The 24,848-nt window shown below is 42.8% G+C and overlaps 2 protein-coding genes across 5 annotated transcripts; one reads left to right on the plus strand and one right to left on the minus strand.

The window, feature by feature from the left end:
- Positions 1-1,255: 1,255 nt before the first annotated feature.
- Positions 1,256-10,008, minus strand: LOC135237311 (zinc finger protein PLAGL2-like). 2 transcript variants are annotated; one of them, XM_064304348.1, is made up of 4 exons: positions 9,858-10,008; positions 4,840-4,934; positions 4,052-4,541; positions 1,256-3,802 (listed from the first exon to the last, which is right to left on the minus strand). In XM_064304348.1, exons 3-4 carry the CDS (start codon positions 4,399-4,401, stop codon positions 2,587-2,589), a joined length of 1,566 nt encoding a protein of 521 aa, XP_064160418.1. In that variant the 5' UTR covers positions 4,402-4,541; positions 4,840-4,934; positions 9,858-10,008; the 3' UTR covers positions 1,256-2,586. The 2 variants fall into 2 exon arrangements, with proteins under 2 accessions (XP_064160418.1, XP_064160419.1); XM_064304349.1 differs by lacking the exons at positions 4,840-4,934; positions 9,858-10,008 and having other exon boundaries at positions 4,030-4,146.
- On the plus strand, positions 8,744-24,130 carry LOC135237308 (kinesin-like protein KIF3B). 3 transcript variants are annotated; one of them, XM_064304336.1, is made up of 10 exons: positions 8,744-9,022; positions 16,578-16,688; positions 18,219-19,766; positions 19,997-20,098; positions 20,255-20,377; positions 20,645-20,763; positions 21,132-21,248; positions 22,441-22,546; positions 22,729-22,982; positions 23,079-24,130. In XM_064304336.1, the coding sequence occupies exons 3-10, from the start codon at positions 18,327-18,329 to the stop codon at positions 23,182-23,184; spliced, it is 2,367 nt and encodes a 788-aa protein (XP_064160406.1). In that variant the 5' UTR covers positions 8,744-9,022; positions 16,578-16,688; positions 18,219-18,326; the 3' UTR covers positions 23,185-24,130. The 3 variants fall into 3 exon arrangements, with proteins under 3 accessions (XP_064160406.1, XP_064160407.1, XP_064160408.1); XM_064304337.1 differs by having other exon boundaries at positions 16,588-16,688; XM_064304338.1 differs by having other exon boundaries at positions 8,746-9,022; positions 23,082-24,128.
- The last annotated feature ends 718 nt before the right edge of the window (positions 24,131-24,848 follow it).

The following is a 24,848-nucleotide window of genomic DNA, read 5'->3' on the forward strand; positions in this document are numbered from 1 at the left end:
GTTTAAATAATCCACACCTTTATTGTACCATTAAAAGTAATAAGTTATTTCACAGGGCACCCTAATCTTAGTTTCATTTAGTAGTAAAGCTATTTATGATAATCTACCAGCATAAATAAGCCCTTAAAATGGGGGGACGGGGCAGCAGCAGGAAAATAACATATACACTGATGGACTGGGGTTTGTGTGATTGGATACAATCTGCCCAATCAGTTTTGTGTCTAATGTTACCACAACACCCACACACACACACTGCTACTTACTAATACATAGTCTAAACAGACCTTTGGTCACTGTCTTGGCCTGACCAAAATAAGCTCAAACTTGGTCACAGCAGCCTGGGCCATGGTAGGTCAGATCAACTGATGATACTGAGTGGGTTTCTGTCAGAATGGGCCACCTCACCAGGGGGTCAGCCTTCACCTTAAAGGGAAACTGCCCTAAAATTGTAGTCTTGTTAGAAATATAATAAAGGACGCATAATGGCATGTGTGTCTCATGGCATGCACTGACCCAGGAAGGCTTCGCCTTAGGGTAGCTGACTTAAAAAATAGATACATCATCTCTGCTTGGTCCTTACAACTGTTCCCCTGCAGAGATGGGAAATGATAAAATCTATTTTAATTAAACTATCTACACAATATTTTTAAAAGGAGAAAATATTTTGTTTTGGCATTTTTTTACACTGCAAAATTATTCTCAAATTCAATATATAATTTTTTATATATTTATTTTGCCCCTTGGTCTCTACTCATGCATGTCTGTTATCGGCTTAGTTTTTTAAATACAAAAATAGCCTAAAATATAGATTTACTTCTACTTGTCAAACAAAATCTACATTATAAACATCAAGGGGTGGGTAGCACTTTTGTTTCAATTAAGTTTTTTTTTCTTGGCTTAGTTAACTTATGATGTGCCACTGGTAAATCTGGGGTGATGGGAAAGTAAGGCTTCCTGAATCTTTAAATTCACAGAGCCATTGTACACCATCACAGGGACTCACTTGGTCGTTGTTCAAGCATGTCTGTGACTAGCAGTGCGGTGGTACCGCCCATTACTGGGATCATGAAGCACTGCTCTGCCATCACTGTGGCCATAAGAATGCTGATCTTAGCTTTACCCAGCATGGGCCCGGTGCCTCCATCGGTCCCTATAGCTAAACCGAGCCTCACTGCTGTCAATGCAGTGGCACATGTCTATTGCCCTTGCATTCTTTTTTTTGTTAAATGCTGGATATTGTGGTGCATCAGATACATAAAATGCAGCAATCACTTTTTATAATTTGGTTTAAAAACTCAAAAGCACACGCACACACACACACACACACAACAGACACTATCCTATAACTGAATCCCATACACATTTACACCCTCTCTAGAGGTGTGACTAAGGATGAATCCATCGAATGGCTCAAAACGATGTCTCTCAATGTCAGTGACCCTGTTTTGAAGGTGTTTTTTCTAAGCTTTGAGTGCTCCAGCTCTCCTTATTGCAGGTTAGTCCCTGTCAACTAATCTGGGTAAGGATCCTCACAGCAAAACTAAAAAAAATCAATCTTAACAAGCAATTTAGTCTTATTTCTATTACTTTTTGGCTGAATAAGACAAAAAGATTGCCAATGGGGTGAAATAGTTTGATTCACTTCAGGATTTGCCAATAGGGTGAGAAAATTTCACTTGTCAAGCAAAGAATAACTTAAAACAAGCTCATATTTGAGAGAAAGAAATACGATTTTAAGTCTCATTACAAGACTAAAAGACTTGTTAAAACACTTTTTTTTTTTGCAGTGTTGCTTTGTTCATCTTGGACTGTCCTGTCCGTTTTGTCCAGTTTTATTAGCTGGATGAAGCACAGTTAAAATCTTTTTTTTTTTCCAATCTCGTGGCTCATTCTTCAAACTACAAACTCATGGCCAGATTTTCAAAACTAATTCATCACTCATTCTGGCCTAGCTAGAATGAATGAAAAACAATGTACGTGAAAAATAAAAAAAATAATGGCACATCTGCTGAAGCACATTCTCAAAGTTGCGGACCAACTGCCAGCGGCAGTCAGACCAAAGCCTCTGGAACTGGGTCAGAACACTTGAGTGTGCGAGAGAATTACGTGTGAAAAAAGGGAGTGGCAAAGCAGGTTCCATCTCTGCCTTTCATTACTCTATTCACACACACACACACACATTCTCTCTCTCTTGTCTGCGATCCTCTGGGGCACAACACAGACAATAACATGTCAGGAGGGGAAAAGCAGCTCCCACATAATCTACCCCAAACTAGACTATGTGAAGGGAATAATCTCTGTTCTGATCTACACTGTCCACCATGATACTATTTTATTATTATTATTATTATTATTATTATTATTATTATCACCAATAATAAACAAGGGCAGCCTAATTTCCCAGTGAACTCTGATACTGACTCCTGGTGTGGGGGAGAGGAATAACAAAATCAAAGAAAACAGAACATGAATCTGTTTTTCTTCTCTTTTGCAACTACATTACAAGTTTTTAAGAATCTGAGCCTTTTTGAAGCTTGAATCCCCTAGGGGAGGGGCCTGGCTCTCCCTAGGGGAGGGGCCTGGCTCTCACTGGAAGGCCTGGTGGAAGCGTGGAAGAGTGTGGCTGCTAAAGGCGTGGCCCGAAGGCTCCTGAGGTCTGGTTCGCAGAGAGGTAAGAGGTGTTGAGAGGGGCTCTGTGCCATGTGAGGTTGAGGAGGAGGAAGAGGAGGCAGAGGAAGAATTTGAGGAGGTGCTGTAGCCTGCAGTAGGGCCTCCTGCGCTCAGGGGGGCACTGTAGGGAGGTAGGCTGAGTGGAAGGAAGCTCAGAAGGTGGGTCACGTCCATGTTGGCCATGCACAGCGACTCTGCGATGGGGGCAGGGCTCTCTGCCTGCAGGCTGTGGGGGAGGTCTGAGGTGGGGGCAGAGCCCGGAGCCTCAGCCAATGGCGGGGCTGGAAGCCCACTCTGCAGGTCCATCAGGAAGCTCTCCATTTCTAGTTTCAGGTATGAGGTAGATCCCGGTAGGGTCTGGGGGGGCGGGCGGGGTGGAGGAGAGTGTGTAGGGTGCAGGTGATGGGGGTGTCGGGGGTGCAGGTGCGGGTGGGAGTGGTGGAGTGGGTTCGAGGGCTCCATGTGGCAGCCCATCCCCAAAGAGCCAGCCATCAGGGGGTGGTAAGCCCCGCCTGAAGTGGGCGTGGCCTGCAGATGGGGGCCGTAGAGGCCCATGGGGCTGTAGCTGCACATCACTGGGCTCAGCTCCTCCTTTATGGCCAGGCCCGGGGCCCCGCCCGGATCCACGCCCTGTGACTCGGCCCCACCCTTCAGCAGCTCTTGGGAGTGGCTCTTCTTGGCGTGGCGGGTGAGATGGTCCTTGCGGCCAAAGCGCTGAGTACAGAACTGGCACAGGAAGTCCTTGCGGCCCGTGTGCACCACCATGTGGCGGCGCACGTCCTTGCGGGTGTAGAAACGGCGTTCGCAGTGGGCGCACGGGTGCTTCTTCTCCTTGACCCCGCCCGCCACCCCACCTGAGTGGCCCCTCAGGTGCTCCAGCAGGGCGGGTGTGGTCTCCAGGCGCAGCAGGCACACCTTACAGGTAAGGTCCCCGTTAGCCGCGGCATGCATGGCCGCGTGGCGCTTGTAGCCCAGCTTGGTGCTGTAGCTCTTGCCGCACTCTCCACACCTGAAGGCCTCCTTGTTGGGGTCGTGTGTCTGCAGGTGGTTCTTCAGGTGGTCTTTACGGTGGAACATCTTCGCACAAACGGAGCACTGGTGTGTCTTCTGCAGGGAATGTGTGGCCATGTGCCTGGAGAGAAAGCATGGTGGGGTCATGCTCCAACGCTCAACACCCATATAGGTATAAGCTGTGTGTATGCCTGAACTGTGTCTGTGTTTACCTCAGCAGTGTGTGTGCTGTTTACCTGAGCAGCGTGTGTTGTTTACGTGAGCAGTGTGTTTGTTGTTTACCTGAGCAGTGTATGTTGTTTACCTCAGCAGTGTTTGTTGTTTGCCTGAGCAGTGTATGATGTTTACCTGAGCAGTTTGTGTTGTTTACCTCAGCAGTTTGTACTTGGAGGTGAAGGCCTTCTCGCAGAATAGGTGAGAGCAAAGCAGGGGTCTGCAGGCAGGGAGGCGGAGCTTATCCTGCCCAGAACTGAGACCGCACAGACTACCACAGCCCTCACACTCACTGCTGATCCTCTCCCGCTCTAAATCCCTGTCTGTCCCTTTCTCCCCGTCCCAATTCCTCTCTATCTCTCTCTCCCAATCTCCCTCTCTCTCTCTTTCCAAACCCCTCTCTACTGCTCCAACCAATTGGCACTGCCTGGCTACAGCTCCCTGTTGGTTGCTCTCTGGTATCACTGTGGTACACTGGCATGGGACACTGTTGACAACAGCTGTCATGACAACCCTAGGGTTCCAGGGCCATGAGGGTGTCGGTGTGACTCCCCTGCCTTTGAGGCTCAAATCTGGTGGAGACAGGCCTGAGAGTATGGGAGGGATAGGGGATGGAGGGGTTCAGTTACAGTTGCCAGTGTCCAAATCTGCAAAGTCAAAACAAAACCATGAGAGCAGTATGAGGTAGAACACAGGCTTTGCACAAACAAGTGTTTGAGTAGTCTGCCTCCAGTGCCATTGAGACCGCAAAACATACTTATTAGGGCATATTTGTCATCTAGTGGTTAAATGATGGTACTGTTGTTACATCGGGGGATCCATCCAATCAGAGCGTTAGGAGGGAATACTCTTTTTTAGGGCCAGAATTGACAGATGGCAGAATGGGTGAAGAATGCTAAATCTCCACAGATGAGGGTACAGCAGGGCAGGGCAGGGGGGTCCTACCTTCTGTGTGTCTGCAGTGCTGAAGGGAGATGTTTGTCACCCTCACAGTGACAGTTGAGAGTGGGGTCGGAGGCCTACAGTCCATCTTGACTGCTCTGTGGAGAAGCACAGGGAGACTCAGTCACATTCTCCCTTTTCACAGATCCCAGAGCAGCCCAGTCACATTCTCCCTTTTCACAGATCCCAGAGCAGCCCAGTCACATTCTCCTTCCCACAATGTATTAGGGAACTGGGCTTTGAATTCTGAGGTTGTATGTTCAATTCTCTGGTGGGGCACTACTACCCCTGAGCAAAGTGCCTAACCTGAATTGCGCTTCAGTATATAGCCAACTGTATGAATGGCTTGTGAATAAAATATGTGCAAGTCTCTTTGGATAAGAGGATATCCTAAATACCAAAACATTAAAATGTAAAGTGCACTGGGTACACTTAGCTCAGAAAATGCAAGAGCCACTGTGGGTAGGGTTTCATGCATCTGGCTTCCCCTTAGTGCTGGAGATGAGAGTCTCTCTCTCACATTTGAGATCTGAATCTTATGACTCCCTCACCTCCACCATCCCCTGTGATTGTTTTATATTTTTAACACACTTCAGTTTCCTGTTCACCTCCTTATTTCCTGTAGTGACTATCTGAATCATAAAAAGCACATCTCTCTTACAAAAAAGGGTGAAAGAAGGGTGTCTTGTGTTTCAATTTCTCAGACAGTTTTAACTGACCGTTTCACTTTTTGGTACTAAAATGTCACTAATCAGACTGTCACCAAGGCAAAATATAAACATTGTGTTGGATTTCCAATGAATTTGATATTTACTATAGGTGGTCACTTAAAGGCCACAGCCCCATTGCAGATAGAATTAATTGGTTTTTTTCACCTGCAAGGTCTTTCACAAATAGCTTCCCTGTCCCACATTACTCTGAAGTCTTTCAGAGAGTATCCGGTTAATCAAAAACTAAATCACCAACTTGCGGCATCTCTTTTGAACCCCTCGCAAAAGTTTATTTTTATTCGGATTTTTCTAGATTGTGACAGGCATTTGTTTAAATGGAACCTGTGCACTGTGTGATACAATTAAACCCTTACACATCCAGTGTATGCACAGCTTCCTGTTATTCTGGTCGAAAAATGAAGGGCCTGTATTTTCTCTGGAAGGCCCTCACATTGCACTCTGGAAACGAAGGCCACAGGTTAGGGAGGAGAATATGAGCATGAGCTGTCACGTCTTTCTGGCCTCTGGGACAGGCTGGAGCTCTTACAGTCAACCCAAACCCAGCCTTGTGGCCCAGAGGCCTTTCAGTGAGCTGCTGGGTAGTGTATTGGTAGCGACACACCACACAGTTCAGACCGTGTCGTGGTGCTGACTGGGACCAGGAGTCCAACAATGGAGCATATTACTGGCTGTAGTGCCACAGGGCGAAGGAAGGGCTCCGGTCAGCAGGGTACTATGAGAAACAGTGTCCCCTCTGGTCAGTCTGGCATCTGCAGAGTGAAAGAAGTAGCTACTGCCCATGCTGGCTAACCGTGTTTTGGAGACGTGTGCTACACGGCAGTCTCCCAAATAAGCAAAGGACACTCGAGATGAAGAGAGTTGCCTTCAATCATGACGGGGTGTCCCTAATTTGCTGAGTGAAACTAAAACAAGAAGTGAGGGGAGAGAGCTGACTGATTAAAGCATTGCCATGGTGACAGCATGCTGAGATATGGAGAGTGTTTGAGTTTTGGCAGGACTACTCGTGTATACATGCTACACAAACAGGCACACACAGTCTAAATGTACACATGGACACCTTTAACAGGATATTACTAAAACATGGAAATCTATTGCACCACACCACACCACACCCAGTACAGATTGCCATCAGAATTCTGCCCATGAAGCCATGAAGTCCTTCTGTCATGCTCTGTGAGGCATTCTGGGAGCTTAAAGGTGAACACCAGTTTTTTTTTTTTTTTTTACCAACTCTTGACAGATACAGCCCACAACACAGCATATTTTTGCCATTATCGCAATCTTTGTAAGGACAAAATATAATTATAAATGTATATTTAATCAAAAAAAATCAAATGCTGCTATCCATTTGCCTCAATCTCATACAAGTACAGGGCTCAGGGAGTGAAGTGGCTGACACTTCCGCCCCTGACAAGTACATTTTTAGAGCAAGCCCCAAATACTGCAAACTGTGACACTATTTGCTTCTACTGATTTGTGAACAAACAAACCCTAAGTGGCTTATTATGAGCAGACAGGCCAACCCTAAGCTGGACCCAAAGCGCGGTCTCTGATGCAATGCTACGCGCGGCTGAGCTGGGAGACTGCAGAGCGGGAGGTGACCGCTGGAAGCACATGCTCCACAGGGCATGCCGATAGCCTGCGCTCTCCTAAACTGAAGGAGGACATCACAGTGATGGGATGATTTCACATTCCCAAAAACCAAAAGCACAGTAATTATGGGATGGTGTGGAGAGCTTTGTTTATCCAATCTGCATCACTCTGATGAAAATAACCCTGAGGTGCTGAAATTAGGAGATTTTTTGGCCAAGGTTTCCCTGAGTCACAGGGGGTCCGCAATAATACAACTTATCTTGCATGAATACGTTTTTATTTTTCAGTTTTTAAAGAATATATTTTACAGCCCTTACACAAAAACAAACCATGCCAAGGTGACATTACCCGCATAATACCCTTATCATTGCAACTGGGCAAAATATACATCTGATAGAGATCCAAAATACAAAACACCCTGTTTTATAGATTGATTGCTCCATATGATCAAATTTGGTCAGGCTGACAGATGCAATCTCATGTAAAGTTCCTCATATAAAAGTATCACGTCATGTCCAACATGGCAATAGTAACAAAAACACATCTATATTCTCAAACAACCAAATTTTAAGACCTGTTCTCTTTCTGCAACACTATAACATCTGAAAAATGTTTTCTCGAGGTGGCATATTGTCAGTTGAATTTGAAATTTGCCGATATGTTTGTTAGTTACATCTGAATGTTGTTAGCATATTCAAATTAAAAATATAACATATTGAGAGCAACTTCACAAAAACATTTTAGAAAATATGTCAACACACTGAGGTGCGCCTTTAGTGTAGTCTAATTTATACAAATTGCCCACCTCCAAGCAGCAGAAATAAACTAGCATGTTTAGTGCACAGTGAACCCTGTACTTTTTGTAAAACGTGTACTTTCTTGAGTAAACAATAGTATCGTTGTCCGTTACTAATGAACAGAATCCAAAACCTCGCTACAGATTCAATCCCAGAAATATATCTTCACTTAATGAACAGACCACACCAACGGGAAAGTGAAGAGTACAACCGGGTGTTAAATGTTGCAGTGATACGCCAAAGCAGTTCTTTACATTTAAGGTTAACGACAGTGATGCCATGACAAAAAATGCAATAATTGTCTTAAACGTGTACAGCAACTACTATTAATAGCAGAAACACGCGGTCTCGCAAAGATGCGACTTCCATTTCCTTCTTCAACACCTCGAGGCTGTGGAAGTGGGCTGCGCGCTACTGAGGGGGAGACATTTTAGAACACTTAGTAGTATTTGTAAGTTTGCTCCAACGAATAGTTATTGTTCTACGCCCTGCCCATCTCAGTTAAAATCTTTTCAATACGTCCTATTTATCCTTTACGACTAAGACCGAGTAGTTTAATTAACATGACGATCCCATCTGTTGTGCAAAGGTGAAGAATACGTGTGCATATTTCCACAATAGACCTTACTAATCAAACCCTCACCTGATAATCAAAATAAACCATTACTAATTGCATTCGTTGTGCATTTTTCAGTGAGTTTACGCACTCAGATAAACTGCAGGTGTTGCAGTCAGATTTGTTTCCTGACAACATTACATTACTACAAGATAGGCAATAACGATAAGGGATGCATTCTAAAAGTTCATTGGTACGGTTATTTTAACATCTGCGTCTAAGTGGTGAATCGCTGTTTTTTGTCTTCAGATTAGCCTACCAGTTGAATATGTGGGATGTATACTATATTTTATTCGATGCATGCTAATGAATATAGGAACTGAATCGAGTGCATTTTAGCTGATTAACTGAACCAACTCAAGCCATCAAAATAATACACTGCCTGTATTCCAACTACGGGAATTGAGCGCAAATTAACAGAAAGTTTATCAAAGTTTCAAAACAAAACAGTAAGTACGGTTTTAATTCAGATTAGTGTGTAATTTTACATTATTTTAAAGCTTTATTAGCAATCTAAAAAGCACATAATATCCAGGGAGGCATTTTGGTCTTTCCAGATCAAAGACAAACCAAACGAGAAGTAGAAACTGTGGTACAAACAACACGTGGAAATCTAATCACTGAAGAATTGATAAACCATCGAAAGGCAGCTTTGGAGCAAAGCATTCCGGGGCATAATGGTTACACTGCAATAAGCGACAGTTTATTTTTCTCAATCTTGCTGACCATGTACAAAACCTGTGCAAGAAAAATTCAGTTTTTTCTGGTAAATGACTAAATGTGATAAATGTTTTCACGCAACCAACACAGGTTAACACATTAACTACACATTAACTTCTAACTAAATTCAGCCAGATTAAATTCTAAATCTTTACACATTAAGAAATTAAACAAAAAATGGTCTCGAATATAGCCTAATTTAAAACCTCAGGAAGAGCTCTGATCGAATAGGCTAGACGACCACGTAAATAAAATTAAATGCTTCAATGTTTTTAAATACCTCGACTGCTTACGTAAAACTAAACATCCGACCACAATAAAATAAATGCTCATCGCATGTTCAGAGATATCAACAACAGATAAGGCTACGGATTATACGCGGATATATCAACTAGATAGTTGATATCTCACAGTTTAAAAACATGCACACACCAGAAAGCTCTGCTACGTTGAAGGAACTGGCGAAAAAAGGAACTGAGCCCACCAAAAAAACTTTCCAGCACCGCACTGGTCAATTTCCGAAGAACCGGGTAACATTCCATGATCGATCCCATGCAAACCTACCGTAGCAGTCCGCACTGCACCTTTTCCGGTATTTCTTGCGCGATTCTGTTGTTGTATTATATTTTTTATTAATTTTTAAAATAATATTTATAATTTTGGGGCCTGAGTGTTTCTCTCTCCTCAGACAGCAGCGCTAGAGTTATGGTGCGCGTGCATTGTGGGAGTGTGACGTCAGACCACTTTCACAAACTTTTTAAGCTACAGGGGTTGCAATTTTTTTTAATGCCTGCCAATTCGCATATTTTTAATGAAAATATATTATGTTTGAATAAAGTAAAGTTACTCTCTGGTTGCGGTGAAAAGAAGGAAAGTAATGGTCATACAGAAATGTAAATAAATATGAGAAGGGAGATAATATGCATAAAGAATTATTTTTTATATTATAATCCTAAAACCTAACCATTGATCAATATATTTTATAGGACCTATTTTCAACTGTTTCGCCTAATACCCATGCTTAGTTCTCTAAACAAAAATGGTGTTCGTGTTAAGAAAAATGTTTGAAAAAAAGCAGTTATTTAATATTATATATACATTTTAATAATATGTTTGATAAAGAAATATGATGGATATTGGCTAGGGTTGTCTTTACATTTACATAGGCCTAACTGATCCAATAGTTTATTGGCGATATATAGCCTATACTTCGTTCTTTCTTCTGCTTTTTGTTTGTTTGAATAAATGTTTTAGGCTAGGCTATATACAATATATCGTCCAAATGGAAGGCTGTCTGTTTAGTAAACAACATACCATGTCTTAATTCGTTTAAAGAAATTAATTAGGTTATTTTTCATTCGTTTGGGCGGTCTTTAAAAATACTTTCCAATTGTTTTATGTTTGTTTGTTGATAATAATTTTCATAATACATATCATCTGATTCATACATTTTAAACTTTAATACAATATATTCTACGATCATATGCAGCTGTTTTAAAATTTTTATTTTTAATAGTATATGTTGTTAGAACATTTTACCATCTCTATTACCTAAGTACACGTGTGTTTAAGCTAACATTAAAAACACAATTTCCAAATATTGTATTAGAAATAAAATGGTAATAAGAAGCCCATGCGTATTCGTTATATTTTTGTTCACTATTTATTGACATAATTTGTTTAAATAAAATTGACATTCTATCCATAAATTTAAAAGCTGACAAAAATAAACTAAACGATAACTAATACAATTTGTTGACATTTAAACCTCCTTTTTTCTTTTAAATATTGAAATTCAAGAACGCTGGAAATGAAGTATTCTGTTTCACCACAAATGTTCTAAAACATTAAGCCCTGCATGAGATGGGAGAGTGCGTTGTTTCTGAGGGATGTCAGCAAAGGGTCCCGCGTGCGGTGCGCCCTGCTGGGATAGTTTCATCTTATGTTTTGGGGAGAAAGAATTACTTCCAGGTCACATCAACTCATTTCCTCACCCACTCTCCACAGTCACTCTCGTCGCTGGTGTGAAGCAATGAGTGGGGGGTGGATAGGAACAGATAGGGTCTTCCATTGGCATCTCCGCTTGGCCTGTGGAGGTGAAAGGAAAGCAATAATTCTGTTTGTTTTCCGCTGGAAATTATCTGCTTAAGTAAGGCATGAACACGTTTCTCACCCACTGTATCAAAATTATTTATGTTTAATATTTCGTTTTTCTCCCTTTAGGTTGTGTTTGTATGTGTGTGTGTGCGTGTGTGTTCGTTTGTTTGTTTGTTTAAATGTGCAGACTTCGACTGTGGTTGTGGAATGCGTGATGATAGGTAGATACCAGGAGTGAAGCCTTAGTTTGGACCCCGTTTACTTTTGTTGGAAATAAAGGGTAGAACTCCAAATGAAGTAAGAAAATGTGATCCTCTATTTGAAGTTTGTTGTTCAAAACAATTACTTGGTTTATGGTTTTGAATTAAGATTATGATTATTAGTATATGTTGTATTAGTACTACATAAACGTATTCTGAACATGCATAATTATTGAAGAGAAACAGTTTTAATATTTTAGATTTGCTTCAGCAGCTTGTATAAACCGGAAAGTGCAAATAAAACCAACCAACAGAACGAAAATGAACGAAAGTTATTGCTAGCACACCAACTACTATTCATTTTAATTCAAATAGGTTAAAATAAAAAATATGCACACCAAAATGTAGGCCTATTCGTAATTGTTCAGAAAAAAACAAAGAACAAATATCAATATAACAATGGCTGGTATTTCAGGTATAGCACTGTTCACATTTCTAAAACGATTTTGATCATTTTTAAACTGTAAAGGTGAAAACTATTGATATTCAGAAAGTAAGAAATGTACATATCTTTCTGAGTAAAAGATTACTCTCTTGTAACTAATAAATTATATTTATTGCAAATTGTCCTTTTAAACACATGCATTTAATATCAGGGATTTTATCAGCTTTCTTCATTTTTTATTTTTTTACAACTGGAAACAGATTTAAATAGAATTCTATTTTATTTTTTGATGTGTTAATGTCCTACTTTATCACCCAAGAGCCAAAGCATAACTCAGTAACTGAAAAATTATAATTCTAAAATGAATCCGCCTGGAAGTTGTGCTAGCAGACAGTTTCTTGCTGTGTCAACGGAAGAAAAGGACTTCTGAATTATTCTGGATTAAAATTTAACAGCTGTTTTTCTAAATGCTATGGAAATGCATTGTTTACTAATGCTGCCCTACTGAATGCCCTGATGTGCTGCAGACATGGTCTGTAATTACCTGCTTTCTTACTGCAGTCTCACTGTGTGCTTTGGAAGTACCCTCGCAGAAGGACTGAGTCTACATTTGTCTTTCCTCTTCCTGCTTTGAGCAGGTCACATGAGGTGTCATATACGTGGACACATGTACTCCTTCAGACTGATTAGCTTTCCTTCTCTTCCCCTTTCTTCCTTCTACTTCACTCCAACCTTCTCCACTGCTGTGCTAGGTATGTTTTTTGTTGTTGTTTTGTTTTGCTTTCTTTCCCCCTAAATAAATATGCATAAAAATGTTCATGAGTTTGTGTATCAGAGCTTAGAGAAAGGAGTTTGTATCTTTAGCTTGGCAGTCACATGACATGCTGAAATGAAAGGAACTGAAGGGAGATGCTGTTACAGGTATATTTTGTCAGCACCAATGAAGCATTATTGCTATATCGTAAAACTAATTTCCCTTGACTTGACCCCCCCCCCCCCCCACTCTCTCTCTCTTGGTCCTAATGCAACATTAATTGGTGCCTCCAATCCAAAGGAATCTTCTTTTGAGCAAGACTGTCAAACTACAAGAAATGCGGCAGAAAAGTAAGAGTGGGAGAGAAAGACATTTTATCTTAGCCCTCTTCTGATGCAATTGTTTATTTTTTATGCTCTAATATTAAAAGGCTCCTGGGGTCTGATTTCAGGTGGGGGCTGATTTCACTGGGGCCTGTTGCAGATTGGTTTTAAAGTGCTCTTACTCACCTTCATCATTAACCTGCTTATACAGCACACTAACAAGCACAACCACCCCTTCAAAGACTGTGGTTCTGCCATTATGTCTGATTAACTTTGGGGGTTGGAGGAGGCATGTAAAATTAATGAAGGAGGTGAACGAGAATGGAAACTTTGTTTTAAAGGTCTGTGCTAAAATACATCCATAAATAACATGATTTATTTTGCAAAGAATTGTGTGAACGTGCTGTTCAGTTCATATGCAGCTGCTTTGTCCTGCAGGGCATAAGGTGAGGGACTGATCATGTCATTAAGTGACTAGATAACCACGTCCAGGACTAGTTCATTGACAGTATAGTGCAGCAGTTAGAGTTCAGGAGTTCTGTTGAACAGCCATGCTCAGGGCCACCAATAGTGTACCCCAGCTAGGATACTGACCCATAGCTCCCAGTAGGTGGCAGTATTTAGCCCTGCAACCAATGATGAAAAACACAGGGAGCAAAGCAGCTTTATAATACAAAAGAATGGTTATATAGTTTCATACTTTTCTCAAAACGAACATGTCTGTATCTGACAGCTTTTCTCTAACCTCCTGTTCATTGTGACCATGTATTTGTTCTGCCATGTTCCGAAAAATGTACAAAAATGGAAGCAAGCAAAAACATGCTTCTTTCACCTGACTAAAACACCAAAATGTATCTTCTTTCTATGCTTACACATGAGCAATGTGTAGAGAGGGGATTGCTTCCTTCTCATTGTCCTGTATTAAGAACCTCCTCAGTGCAGGGAATGACGCTCAGATAGGCCTATCTCTTATTTCTGAGATGACTGATCACAGGGAGCAGCTGAAGAGCCTCTGAAACTCTGATCTTGACATGGTTCTTCCCAGGGTCTGGTGGAAGGCAATTTATCGTGGTTTATGTGTCTGCCTGCCAGTGACTCATTTCATAGCTTGGTCCCCATCAAAACCCAAAGCAACGTAACAGTTTCTTGTTACCATGGCTATGCAAATTAATTTAACAAACACACTCTCTATCTCCCCCTCTCCCTCAAACGGTGGTTGTAGAGCTGAAAATAGACGGGGCGGAAACTTGCCTTTAAATTTATCATTGGTCCCCACCCGAACGGTTCTCGTTCATTTTCCTTGATTGGCAATACAGTTATTAATTAACCAAATAGGGCCTACTCAATAGCATCACATGTAGCCAGTTCTAATCGTTTATGGTAATCGTTTACACTCTCAAAAAATGATGTATTAATACCCAACACACTTGTTTGTGTTAGGATACAATCCTACAATGTTACTTTTGTGTTCCAAATAGGCTTACACAATTACAGTTACAGTCGGATACTTTTTTTAACACTGACTATATTGAGGTGTGTAAAATAATGGCACGCTATGTGTTTTTACCCATCTATTTTGAGTGTAAAATAAATATTTTACTCGCCTAAATAGTCTAACTGGCATCACAAAATTGTGCGCATTTTATTGCATTTAAAATTGTGGATAGGCTATAGGCTATGTAAATAAAGCTACTCTTCGTCCTCCGCAACCACACTCTAGGAATATTCAAGGCAAAAAAAGTAACGCACAGATTCTGTGATGTAAACAATCTTGAAGCGCAAATTGTGTTAGCCTTTATTGTCAGTTTTGCTGAAGGCTAATGCGATATAGCTGATGTAGCCTCTCCTCTTTCGTTAAGTGTACATGATTAAAACTTCGTTGTATTTTTCGTTCAATCTCCCTAACATAATGTGGAGAAATGAACAGTATGTTTAGCCAATGGACTATTCAAATCGTTGACACACTTCATAATCAGGGGAAATTAATGAAATTTGAGACCAATGATCAGATGAAAGCGAACTTGTCCGCCCCGCTCCATTACCTCTTACGCACACGGTCCAGTCTCGCAGCTGACATTTTTGTTTCCCGTGTTCACCAATAACAACCTCGGTGTGTTTTACTTTACAATATATGTAAAGTAGCCTACGTATGTATTCTAGGATTAGAATATGAAAAAAATCACGATAATATTACGATATATTTTTAAATCTGCGTTTGCATGCATATGTGCGTGTGCGTGTTTTTGTGAGCATGTTTCTCATTATCTTAAATCTTACAATCCTTGTAGGTACATAGCCTATATTATTCACACACCAACTGTAAATTAAACTCAAAGCAGTATCCATTCAGTCCTTCTGTATTTGATCAGTGTTTTTCCTGAGTTATTGTGTTTATTACGGTCTTAGCAGATGCGAATAGCCTATAGCCTACTGGGGACTGACAAATCTTACATATTAAACCCGTCAATTGCCACAGAAATACTACTCCTTCCTACCCTTAGCCTACTCATTCACTCCCTCTGTTCCGCCTCACCCTCACTCATTCGATGCTCACTGCTGATTGGAGCAGCTCCTGCATTAAGTTTATTTCAGTGCTAGGGGGCAGTCGTAGACTAATGTAATCCCTCTTCAGTCTTTTCTCATCTCACATTACACATGTATACAGCTGACATGTACTGAGGCTGTACAGGTTTAGGGACCTTATTGAGGGGTAGTACCTACATATAGTAGCAGGGAATCAAACCAACCTCTTGGGTTTTCTTGGATTAACTGCTTTCAGGAACAAAGCAGAAATCAAGGATTATTACATCTTTATTTTGACAAAATTAACAAGAGAAAATCCTAATTTATTAAACTGTGGAAAAGCTTTTCTCATACCAGGAATAAAAGGTATGGTAGCCTACTCCTGGGAATTCTTTTTTTTTTAAACTAGATTTGACCTGCTTTAAGCAGGGGTCTGCAGCCCTGGTCCTGGAGAGCTAAAATGAAAAAACCAGCAGAGCGTTTACCCTGTCTAGAGAGGGTTAACCCCCCCACCCAACCGTAAATTCAGACTCAACGTTGGAAATGTTTAATAGCCTATCTCTAACCACTGAGCAGCCGGCTAAAGGCATGTATGATTTTTAGATATAGGCCTAGTTTGGGCGGAGGCGTGCAAATGCCCTAGTCCTTATTCAATCATCCCTAGGCTACTAACCGCAATTCTACGCGTTCCACTTGTGTAGTTTAACTCTGCCTTCCGAAGACGTCCAGTTAAATTCGTTACTCGAGTAGGTAAAGGTTTGCTACACTTCGAAAAACCGCAAGACATCATTAGACTACCTCGCCATGGCTATATATTTATAACAGAAAGGACAATGCTTAATATAGCGTTTAACAGACGGAGTGCCTCCCATTGCGCTCTCTGTGCTTGAATAATCTTCCGGGGAGGGTAGGATCGGTTCCCATCACTAACCTTTCGGTTAGTATCTCCCAGTGGTCCAGCAGCCGCTGCATCCGGGACAACGCGGGATGCTGAATGCAAGACTGAAGCTAGCCAGCTATAATGGCTGACGAAGCCGGGGAGCAAAACATGAGGTAAGATCACACTTATGTGAAATGATTGGCGATTATTTTTTTCGCAGAGTGTGATTTTTCGCTGATTGAAGATTTTGCCTGATGTTTTTCGGTTGAAATTTATTTTGCTGTTGCTAGGCTGTCATTATGCTTGGTTGCGGTTTGGGACCGTCCCGATTGATTTTATCGAAGTGACGTTAGTACCCAAGTAACGTTAATTGCAACGTTAGGTAGGCATCACTGTTTGCTGGTCAGTTTACATTAGTCTATGCTTTTGTTGCGTTTTCTTTATTTCAACGTTGGCCTAATTATATTCAAATAAAACATTTTATGTCGTCTTTGGTTTGTCCGCAATGTTCCGATTAGAACAATCTGTTTACCGTGAAATGTATCCGTCTGTTGCTTTTATTTAGCTAGCTGGCTAACGTTACACAGTTTGCTTATTCTAGCTATTCTTCCTGCAGAAAATCTCACTCACTTCCAGCGTTAGTTATTGACATAAAACTGCAGTGTCTTTCCAGAGTACCCTGGTGTCCGTTGTCTCCTCGGTCAGCCAACATACCCACAACCGCTAATGTTAGCCCAGCTGCATTTACGTTACAATGAATAAAAATCACTAGCTAAGGCTAGCATTAACGTTAGCCAACTAACAGTCAAAATTAACCGAAAATCCGAAATCACAATGGCTCGAGAACCTGACTCTGCATTAGCCGACAGGGTTCGTGGCTCAGTTCAGCCTCTCAGCCTTTAAAGATCAACCTCGGTTGTTTTTGGATTGACAGAATTTTAGAGATTTTAACCAGGCATTAGACAGGCTATGGGTAGTTTTGCTTGCCAGATGACTGACATTTCTCCAGTTCAGTGTTAAAAGGCAAGGTTATAATCTTCCGACCATCTACGTCATGTTAGCTAGCCATAAGGTTTGCATGCCAGTGACACCCAAAGTTAATTAGAAAACGTATGACTGACTTTTTAGTAGGGGCAAACCATATGATATGACCTTGAAAGCCGAGTATTTTATGTGCGATTCGATTTCATCTGACTGCAGTGAAAAGACTCGCAAATAGTAGCGGCGATTTTGAGCAATATGCAGTGATTTGTGCTGAATAAGCCTAAGGGACACTGTCAATTGTCCATTAACTGCTGAGATTTTGTTTATTTTTCTGGTTTATTTCGTATTACATCGATGATGCATTGTATCTCGTCTAATATTTTCATTCTGTTTAATAATTCACACACCTAGCGTACATCCCCGTTCACATGCACGCCTGCATATCAAGGCGGTTCTCTTTATCGGTAGGCTACACGTTGCATACATCAAGCCAAATTAGGGGGGAGAAGACTTAATATCTGTTGTTGCTGCTAATTTAAATACACGACCAGTCACATTGTTGTCTTCTGAATTTAAAATCAGATGGTGTCCAACTCTTTATGTAATATAATGTAGCTTTACAATGCATTGGAGCGCACAGAGGTCTTTGCTCTCGTACTCTGTCCATTGATGTTGATAATGTTGACAAACATTTGTTTTTGTTTTTCTCCTATGTGTAGGTCCTGATGTTGGAAAAGCAACTAACCTAATAAAATAAAATAGAAAAAAACTTAAAGGTAAAATTGAAAAGTGAATAAGTAAGTAGGCAGCGCTGTGGCCGCCTCATCATGTCTAAGGGCAGGTCCTTGGAGGCGGTGAAGGTGGTGGTCCGCTGTCGGCCCATGAACGAAAAGGAGAAGGCGGCAAATTTCCAGAGGGTGGTGTCAGTGGATGTGAAGCTGGGGCAGGTGACAGTGAGGAACCCCAGGGTGGGCTCCGCTCATGACCACCCCAAGGTGTTCACCTTCGACTCAGTCTACGACTGGGACTCCAAGCAGCTGGACCTGTATGACGAGACCTTCCGGCCCCTGGTGGACTCGGTGCTGCTGGGTTTCAACGGCACCATCTTTGCCTACGGCCAGACGGGAACAGGGAAGACCTACACCATGGAGGGAGTGCGCCATGACCCGGAGAGGAGGGGCGTTATTCCCAACTCCTTCGAGCACATCTTCACCCACATATCGCGCTCGCAGAACCAACAGTATCTGGTCAGGGCCTCCTACCTGGAGATCTATCAGGAGGAGATCAGGGACCTGCTGTTCAAAGACCAGTCCCGCCGCCTGGAGCTGAGGGAACGGCCAGACACCGGTGTGTATGTCAAGGACCTGTCCTCCTTTGTCACCAAGAGTGTGGCTGAGATTGAGCATGTCATGAATGTGGGAAATCAGAACCGCTCAGTTGGCGCTACCAACATGAATGAACATAGCTCACGATCGCACGCCATCTTCGTCATCACAGTGGAGTGTAGCGAGCTAGGCCCCGACAGGCAGAACCACATCCGGGTTGGCAAGCTCAACCTGGTGGACCTGGCGGGCAGCGAGCGGCAGAGCAAGACGGGCGTCCAGGGAGAACGCCTGAAGGAGGCCACTAAGATCAACCTGTCCCTCTCTGCCTTGGGCAATGTCATCTCTGCCTTGGTGGACGGCAGGAGCTCACACGTGCCGTACCGTGACTCCAAACTCACCCGCCTTCTGCAGGACTCGCTGGGCGGCAATGCCAGGACAGTGATGGTGGCCAACATTGGCCCCGCCTCTTACAATGTGGAGGAGACCCTCACCACGCTCCGCTACTCCAACCGGGCCAAGAACATCCGGAACAGGCCTCACATCAACGAGGACCCCAAGGATGCGCTTCTGCGCGAGTTCCAGGAGGAGATTGCCCGGCTGAAGGAGCAGCTGGAGAGGAGGTCTGGGGGCAGGGGGAGAAGGAGTAGGAGGTGGAAGAGTGATTGGCAGAGCCTGGGGGATGGAGGGGAAGAGTTTGAGGAACATGAGGAGCCGGATGATGAGGAGGACAACGAAGAGGTTGTGGAAGACAGCGTCGCAGGAAGAGATGCGCACTACTGGCAGGAGCAGCAGGAGCAGCTGGAGAGGGAACGTAAGGCCATCATGGAGGACCGCAGCCTGGTGGTGGAGGAGAGGCTGAGGCTGCTGGGAGAGAAGGAGAGGAGGATGGAAGAGCTGCAGATGGAGCAGGAGGCTGGGGAGATGCTGGCAGCCAAAGTCAGGGTGAGCCAGTGCCTCTCATGCTCCAAACAGGACCTCTGCAAATCTCTACCAGATTTGAGTCTCCTTTTATCACATAGTACTTTGTTTTCTGTCTTTGCATACCTTTTTTGTTTTATTTCTCTTTGTAAATGTAACAATTTTACTGTTGACAGAAAAATTGTAGTATTTACAGGAGTATTAGTAGTAGTATGTCCATACTGTTTTATGATTCTGCCCTCTTCTTCTCTCAGGCTATGGAGAGCAAGCTGCTCGTTGGGGGTAAGAATATTGTAGACCACACCAACGAGCAGCAGAAGATACTGGAACAGAAGCGACAGGAAATTGCTGAGCAGGTAGGGTCAAGTTACCAAGTGTGGACATCTTATCATGCAGTCCTCAGTTCAGCTGATGATCTTTCTGCTGTAGAGGTCCCTTTGCTGACCTCATGCGCTCTCTGTGCTGCCGGTGGTGTGTGGCATCTGTGCGTGTGTGTGCACATATCTGCACAGAAACGCAGGGAGAGGGAGATGCAGCAGCAGGTGGAGAGCTGGGACGAGGAGACACTGGAGCTAAAGGAGACATACAGTTCTTTGCAGCAGGAGGTGGACATCAAGACCAAGAAGCTGAAAAAGGTGCGTACATCAGTGTGTGGTTGAGAACACCCTTGTTTGCTGCAGCCCAGCTGGATAATAGTCTAATGGACTTTGCAAACTCAGAAACAGATGAAAGTCTCTCTCCTGATGTAGAGAGGAGGCATAAGTATGCTTAATGTATAATGTGTCTATGTCCCTGCCCCCACCCCTGCCTGTCCCCACCCCCCTGTCTCTTTCCCCACCCCCCTGTCCCTGTACCTCCACCTCTGCTCATGCCCCACCCCCCTCTCGGTCTCTGCCCCTCAGCTGTTTGCAAAACTGCAGGCTGTTAAGGGCGATATCTGTGATGTCCAGGAGGAGCATATCAAACAGAGGCAGGACCTGGAGCAGACGCAGAACGAGGTGACCCGGGAATTGAAGCTCAAGTATGAACTCAGAGCCCTTAACCTGTCCTCTCTTCCCCTTGCTCTATCCCCTTTTTCAGTACAGGCTCAGATACCAACAGTGCTCCACAGAGATTTCATAATATACTCATAATATAGTATCTGACCTCTAATATAACCATCATTTAGTGTATAACCTCCCTCCCTCTGACCACATTGTTTAGAACTTAGTAGAACATGGTGTTTTTTTTCTCTGCGCTCTGATCCTGACATCATAATTTTGAATATGCTCTTTTCTCTGCCTGCTATGGTTATGCCTGCTATGATCTCTGTACGTGCATGTGTAGGTGGGTGCCTGGGTACGTGTGGGTGTGAATGGGTAGTTGATGTCACTGCCTTTCCTCTTTCAGGCAGCTGATCATTGAGAACTTCATGCCTATGGAAGTGAAGAATAAAATTGCCAACAGGGCGTTCTTCGATGATGAGGATGATAGATGGAAACTGAGGCCCATTGCCCGGATCAAAGAGTAAGACTGGGCCGTATCCTACCGGCCACCTCCTCTGTCTCTGTTTGGGTGCAACTGTGGGGGGGGATGGAAGCAGGGGGGTTGGGGGGATGTAGGTGCGGAGATGTTTTGTGGTGTGCTGGGGGTGTGTGGTGTTGAGGCTAGGGTTGTCAGGTGTACAGCTGGGGTGGAGGTTATGGCTGGGGCCATGAGCTATAGACAGCATGTGGTATTACCCACCTCTTTGGCACACACAGACGTAAGACAGAGGAAGACACTTCATGTGCAGCTCAAATTGCAGGTGCCTGATTGACCAGCAGGAGCTGCTGGTTGCTGGATGAAGACATCTGCTAAATGATTGTAATGTAATATAAAATAAATTAATGTGTAGCCTGTATTCGGCTGATCAAGTAGAAAAAAGGCACTTGCGTAGACGGTACTTATTCTCTGTATAAGTCTGTTTCGTAATTACCTTACTTGACAAAAGAGTCCCTGTAAATGTAATTAAGCCTTTTAAAATTAAATAAAGCATATGATTTCAATTTTTCAGATGTGCTTGTGTATTAGAAGGTGTAAGGTCTGAATGTACAGATATTATTGTAGGTCAGAGGACAAATGATTTGTTATAAAATGTCTGAATCTGTCAGTCCTGTTAGTTTATATTGGAGGCCTGAGTGGTGGTCTGTCCCAGTACTAGTGTTCTACACTCTTGGTCTAGGTCTGCTTGTGCATTGACTCAAAGCGTGGGTAGTGATAGTTTGATTATTTCAGGTATTTTATCTACATGGTGAGAGAGGTGATTGTGGTATTGCTATAAATGAATGTGTGTATTCTAGGTGAATTGAATGTCTGATATAGCCAAGCACTGCTACCCAGAGAGCCTCTTTGGTCTGAGTATTATGCAGTACCTGCTCAAATTCACCACACTCTCGTTACTCTGTCTTTGTTACATTTTTTACATTACAGGCATTTAGCAGACGCTTTTATCCAGAGCGACGTACAACAAGTGCATTAGTTCAAGGTGCAGAGGTGCAGAGAAACACACTAGAGTGAAGTAAAGATCGTAGTGCCAGAAGTGACCACAGATCAGGACTCCAACCCTGTGGGGTTTGTACGTGACCTGTGTGCGTGACCTGTGTGCGACTTCTGTGCTGATGTAGTTCCCTCTGTCTCCCTCTCTCTCTCTTTATCTCTTTGTCTCTCTCTGTCTCAGGACCCAGCAGATGATGGCACGTCCAGTTTCTGCAGTTGGCTACAAGAGACCTCTGTCTCAGCATGCCCGTACAGCCATGAGGCTGCGGCCAGATGCCAGATACAGGGTACAGTATACAGCTGTTCCCCCCAACATCTCTTATTATACACTATTCTCAAAATGCCTTCAACATATCTCACCATTCTTGCATTTGTCTCTCTGGGACTGCCGCCCTTCTCTTTCTGTCTTTTTTCTAAATGTTTTTATTTTGCATCTCTCTCTCTCTGGCTCTCCTGTCTCTGTCTCCAGGCTGATAATATCCTCCAGCTGCAACAGGACCTGCCCTGCAGGAATACCCATGAGTACCAGGGGCCGGCCATTGCAGCCAGTGTGGCTGCTGTGCTGGAGGGTGCCCTGCGGGAAGATGATGACATTGTTGTTGACGCCTCTGATTTCCACTGTGGTAGCCCCACCCCAAGTGGCCCCACCCCACATGGTTCCGCCTCTGTCCCCTGTAGCCCCACCCCTAGCATTTCTGGAGGCAGCAGGATCCCCAAGCCCAGGTAAGACTCCTCCCCCTCAGGGATGCTGGGCTGGCATGTCCAGGACACCCCCCTTCTTATAATTACTTCCTGTTTCCTGTTCTGTTTATTCCCCAGCAGGCCCCGGACAGGGAAGACAGGAAGTGGCTCCACTTCTTTGCAACGTCCGTCTAGCTCAGGACCCCCCCACTACCCACAATGCCGTGGACTTGTTCCCAAGTAACACCCCCCAAACCTCCACTGGCTGCACTGTCTCTCGACAGAGAAGCACAAACTCAGCCAACCTTGCAATGCAACCTGTATTTTTTTCTACATCACACGCACTTCCACAGACTTACTGCTGCTGCCGTTACTACTGTGTAAATTTAAGAAAAAATAACACTGGCAATTATCTTATAAGTAAATTCAATAGGTTCTAACTAAATTATTAATTTATTTATTTATTTGCATTTGTTTGCTTATTTAATTTTTCGTTGTTCACCATTTCTCTATAAACACTGTTGTAGATACAGCTTTATGACTTCTTCACTGAACTGACAGTATTGTTTTTTATTATTTGGGATAAAAAAACACGTACTTTGCACCAATAAAATTTTATATATGAACTAATTTTTTTTTCAAAATACAGGATTGAAAAATATTCTTGACATTATATGACAGGAATCAAAAGTGGTTATACTTGGTAACTGACCATCTTGTGGCATGTTTCTTTTTTTTTCTATGTGGGACCCTAACGTGAGTAAAAGTAAAATATACTTATTACCCTTACACACAGATAAGGCTTTGGGGAAAACATAAGGATGGCTAAAATAGATGTAAATTATATGGTTACCCCACAGGACTTGCCAAAACCCTTGTTAAGAGTTGCACCTTGCACAGCATGATCTGATGTAGTGAAAATGTAAAGTTAGTTATTTTTAAAAATATATTTAATATTGTCAAATTCAAAAGATGCCCACAGTATTTCTTTTCCATGTTATTTTTTACTATGATTTTTTGATTATTAAAGAATATCAATCAGTAATAAACTTGATTGTTTTTCTTACTGAGATTAAACAGATGAGAATAGGAGAACAGAGGAAGAGGCTAACGTGTTTTATGTAAGGCTCCAGCCCCACAACGACTCTGACAAGGCACAAGCGGGTTAAATAATGGATGGATGTTTTATACAGGAGAAGCTTCACTGTTCAGGTGCTCTTCTAAAACATGGAACTCATACACTCATTTTGTTGGTTTTTTTAAAGAATACTGAAATGTTGTTGCAGTGTTTGCATTGAACCATTGGTTTTGTTAGGGTCTGGGTTAACTGCAAGCAGCTGTTAAATGCAGATATTTACTGACCCATGGTGAGTATGGTTTTGCCATGGTTAGAGAATGGGGCTTCAACTCCAAAAATAGGTGGAACTATCATGCATCTGTGAACCTCTGATCTCAACTTGATAGTGTTTTGGTGCAGTGCAATGAATTTGTTCAAATCAATCAAGTGAGTGATCAACAGCAAATGGTGGTTTCACCCAATATGTGGCTTATGATTCATTGCTTTGATTCTTTGCTTTGTTCAACTAGATGTGAAACTACATCTGGTGCTGTTCAGCTAGCCTCACTGTTCTTTTACCTCATTATTTCTCCACATTGACAATGGACAGTTGACTCTACTGCCATTAATGGAAGTGTAGTCAATGATGGGCTCCTCATTTAAAGTGTTTTTCATTAAGTTCAATTGGTCTGACCTGTGCAGATATCAAGTCATCAACAGTTATATTAGAAACATTTTTAGTTCACTTTTATGCCACGCTTCAGCACCTGGTGTTTTTTATCATATGGATTCTCTCAAAGATGTGCAGATTATGTGGCCCCCATATGCCACATGCAATAACATACAAAGCA

Source organism: Anguilla rostrata, chromosome 13 (assembly GCF_018555375.3).
Source record: "Anguilla rostrata isolate EN2019 chromosome 13, ASM1855537v3, whole genome shotgun sequence".
Lineage (NCBI taxonomy): Eukaryota > Metazoa > Chordata > Actinopteri > Anguilliformes > Anguillidae > Anguilla > Anguilla rostrata.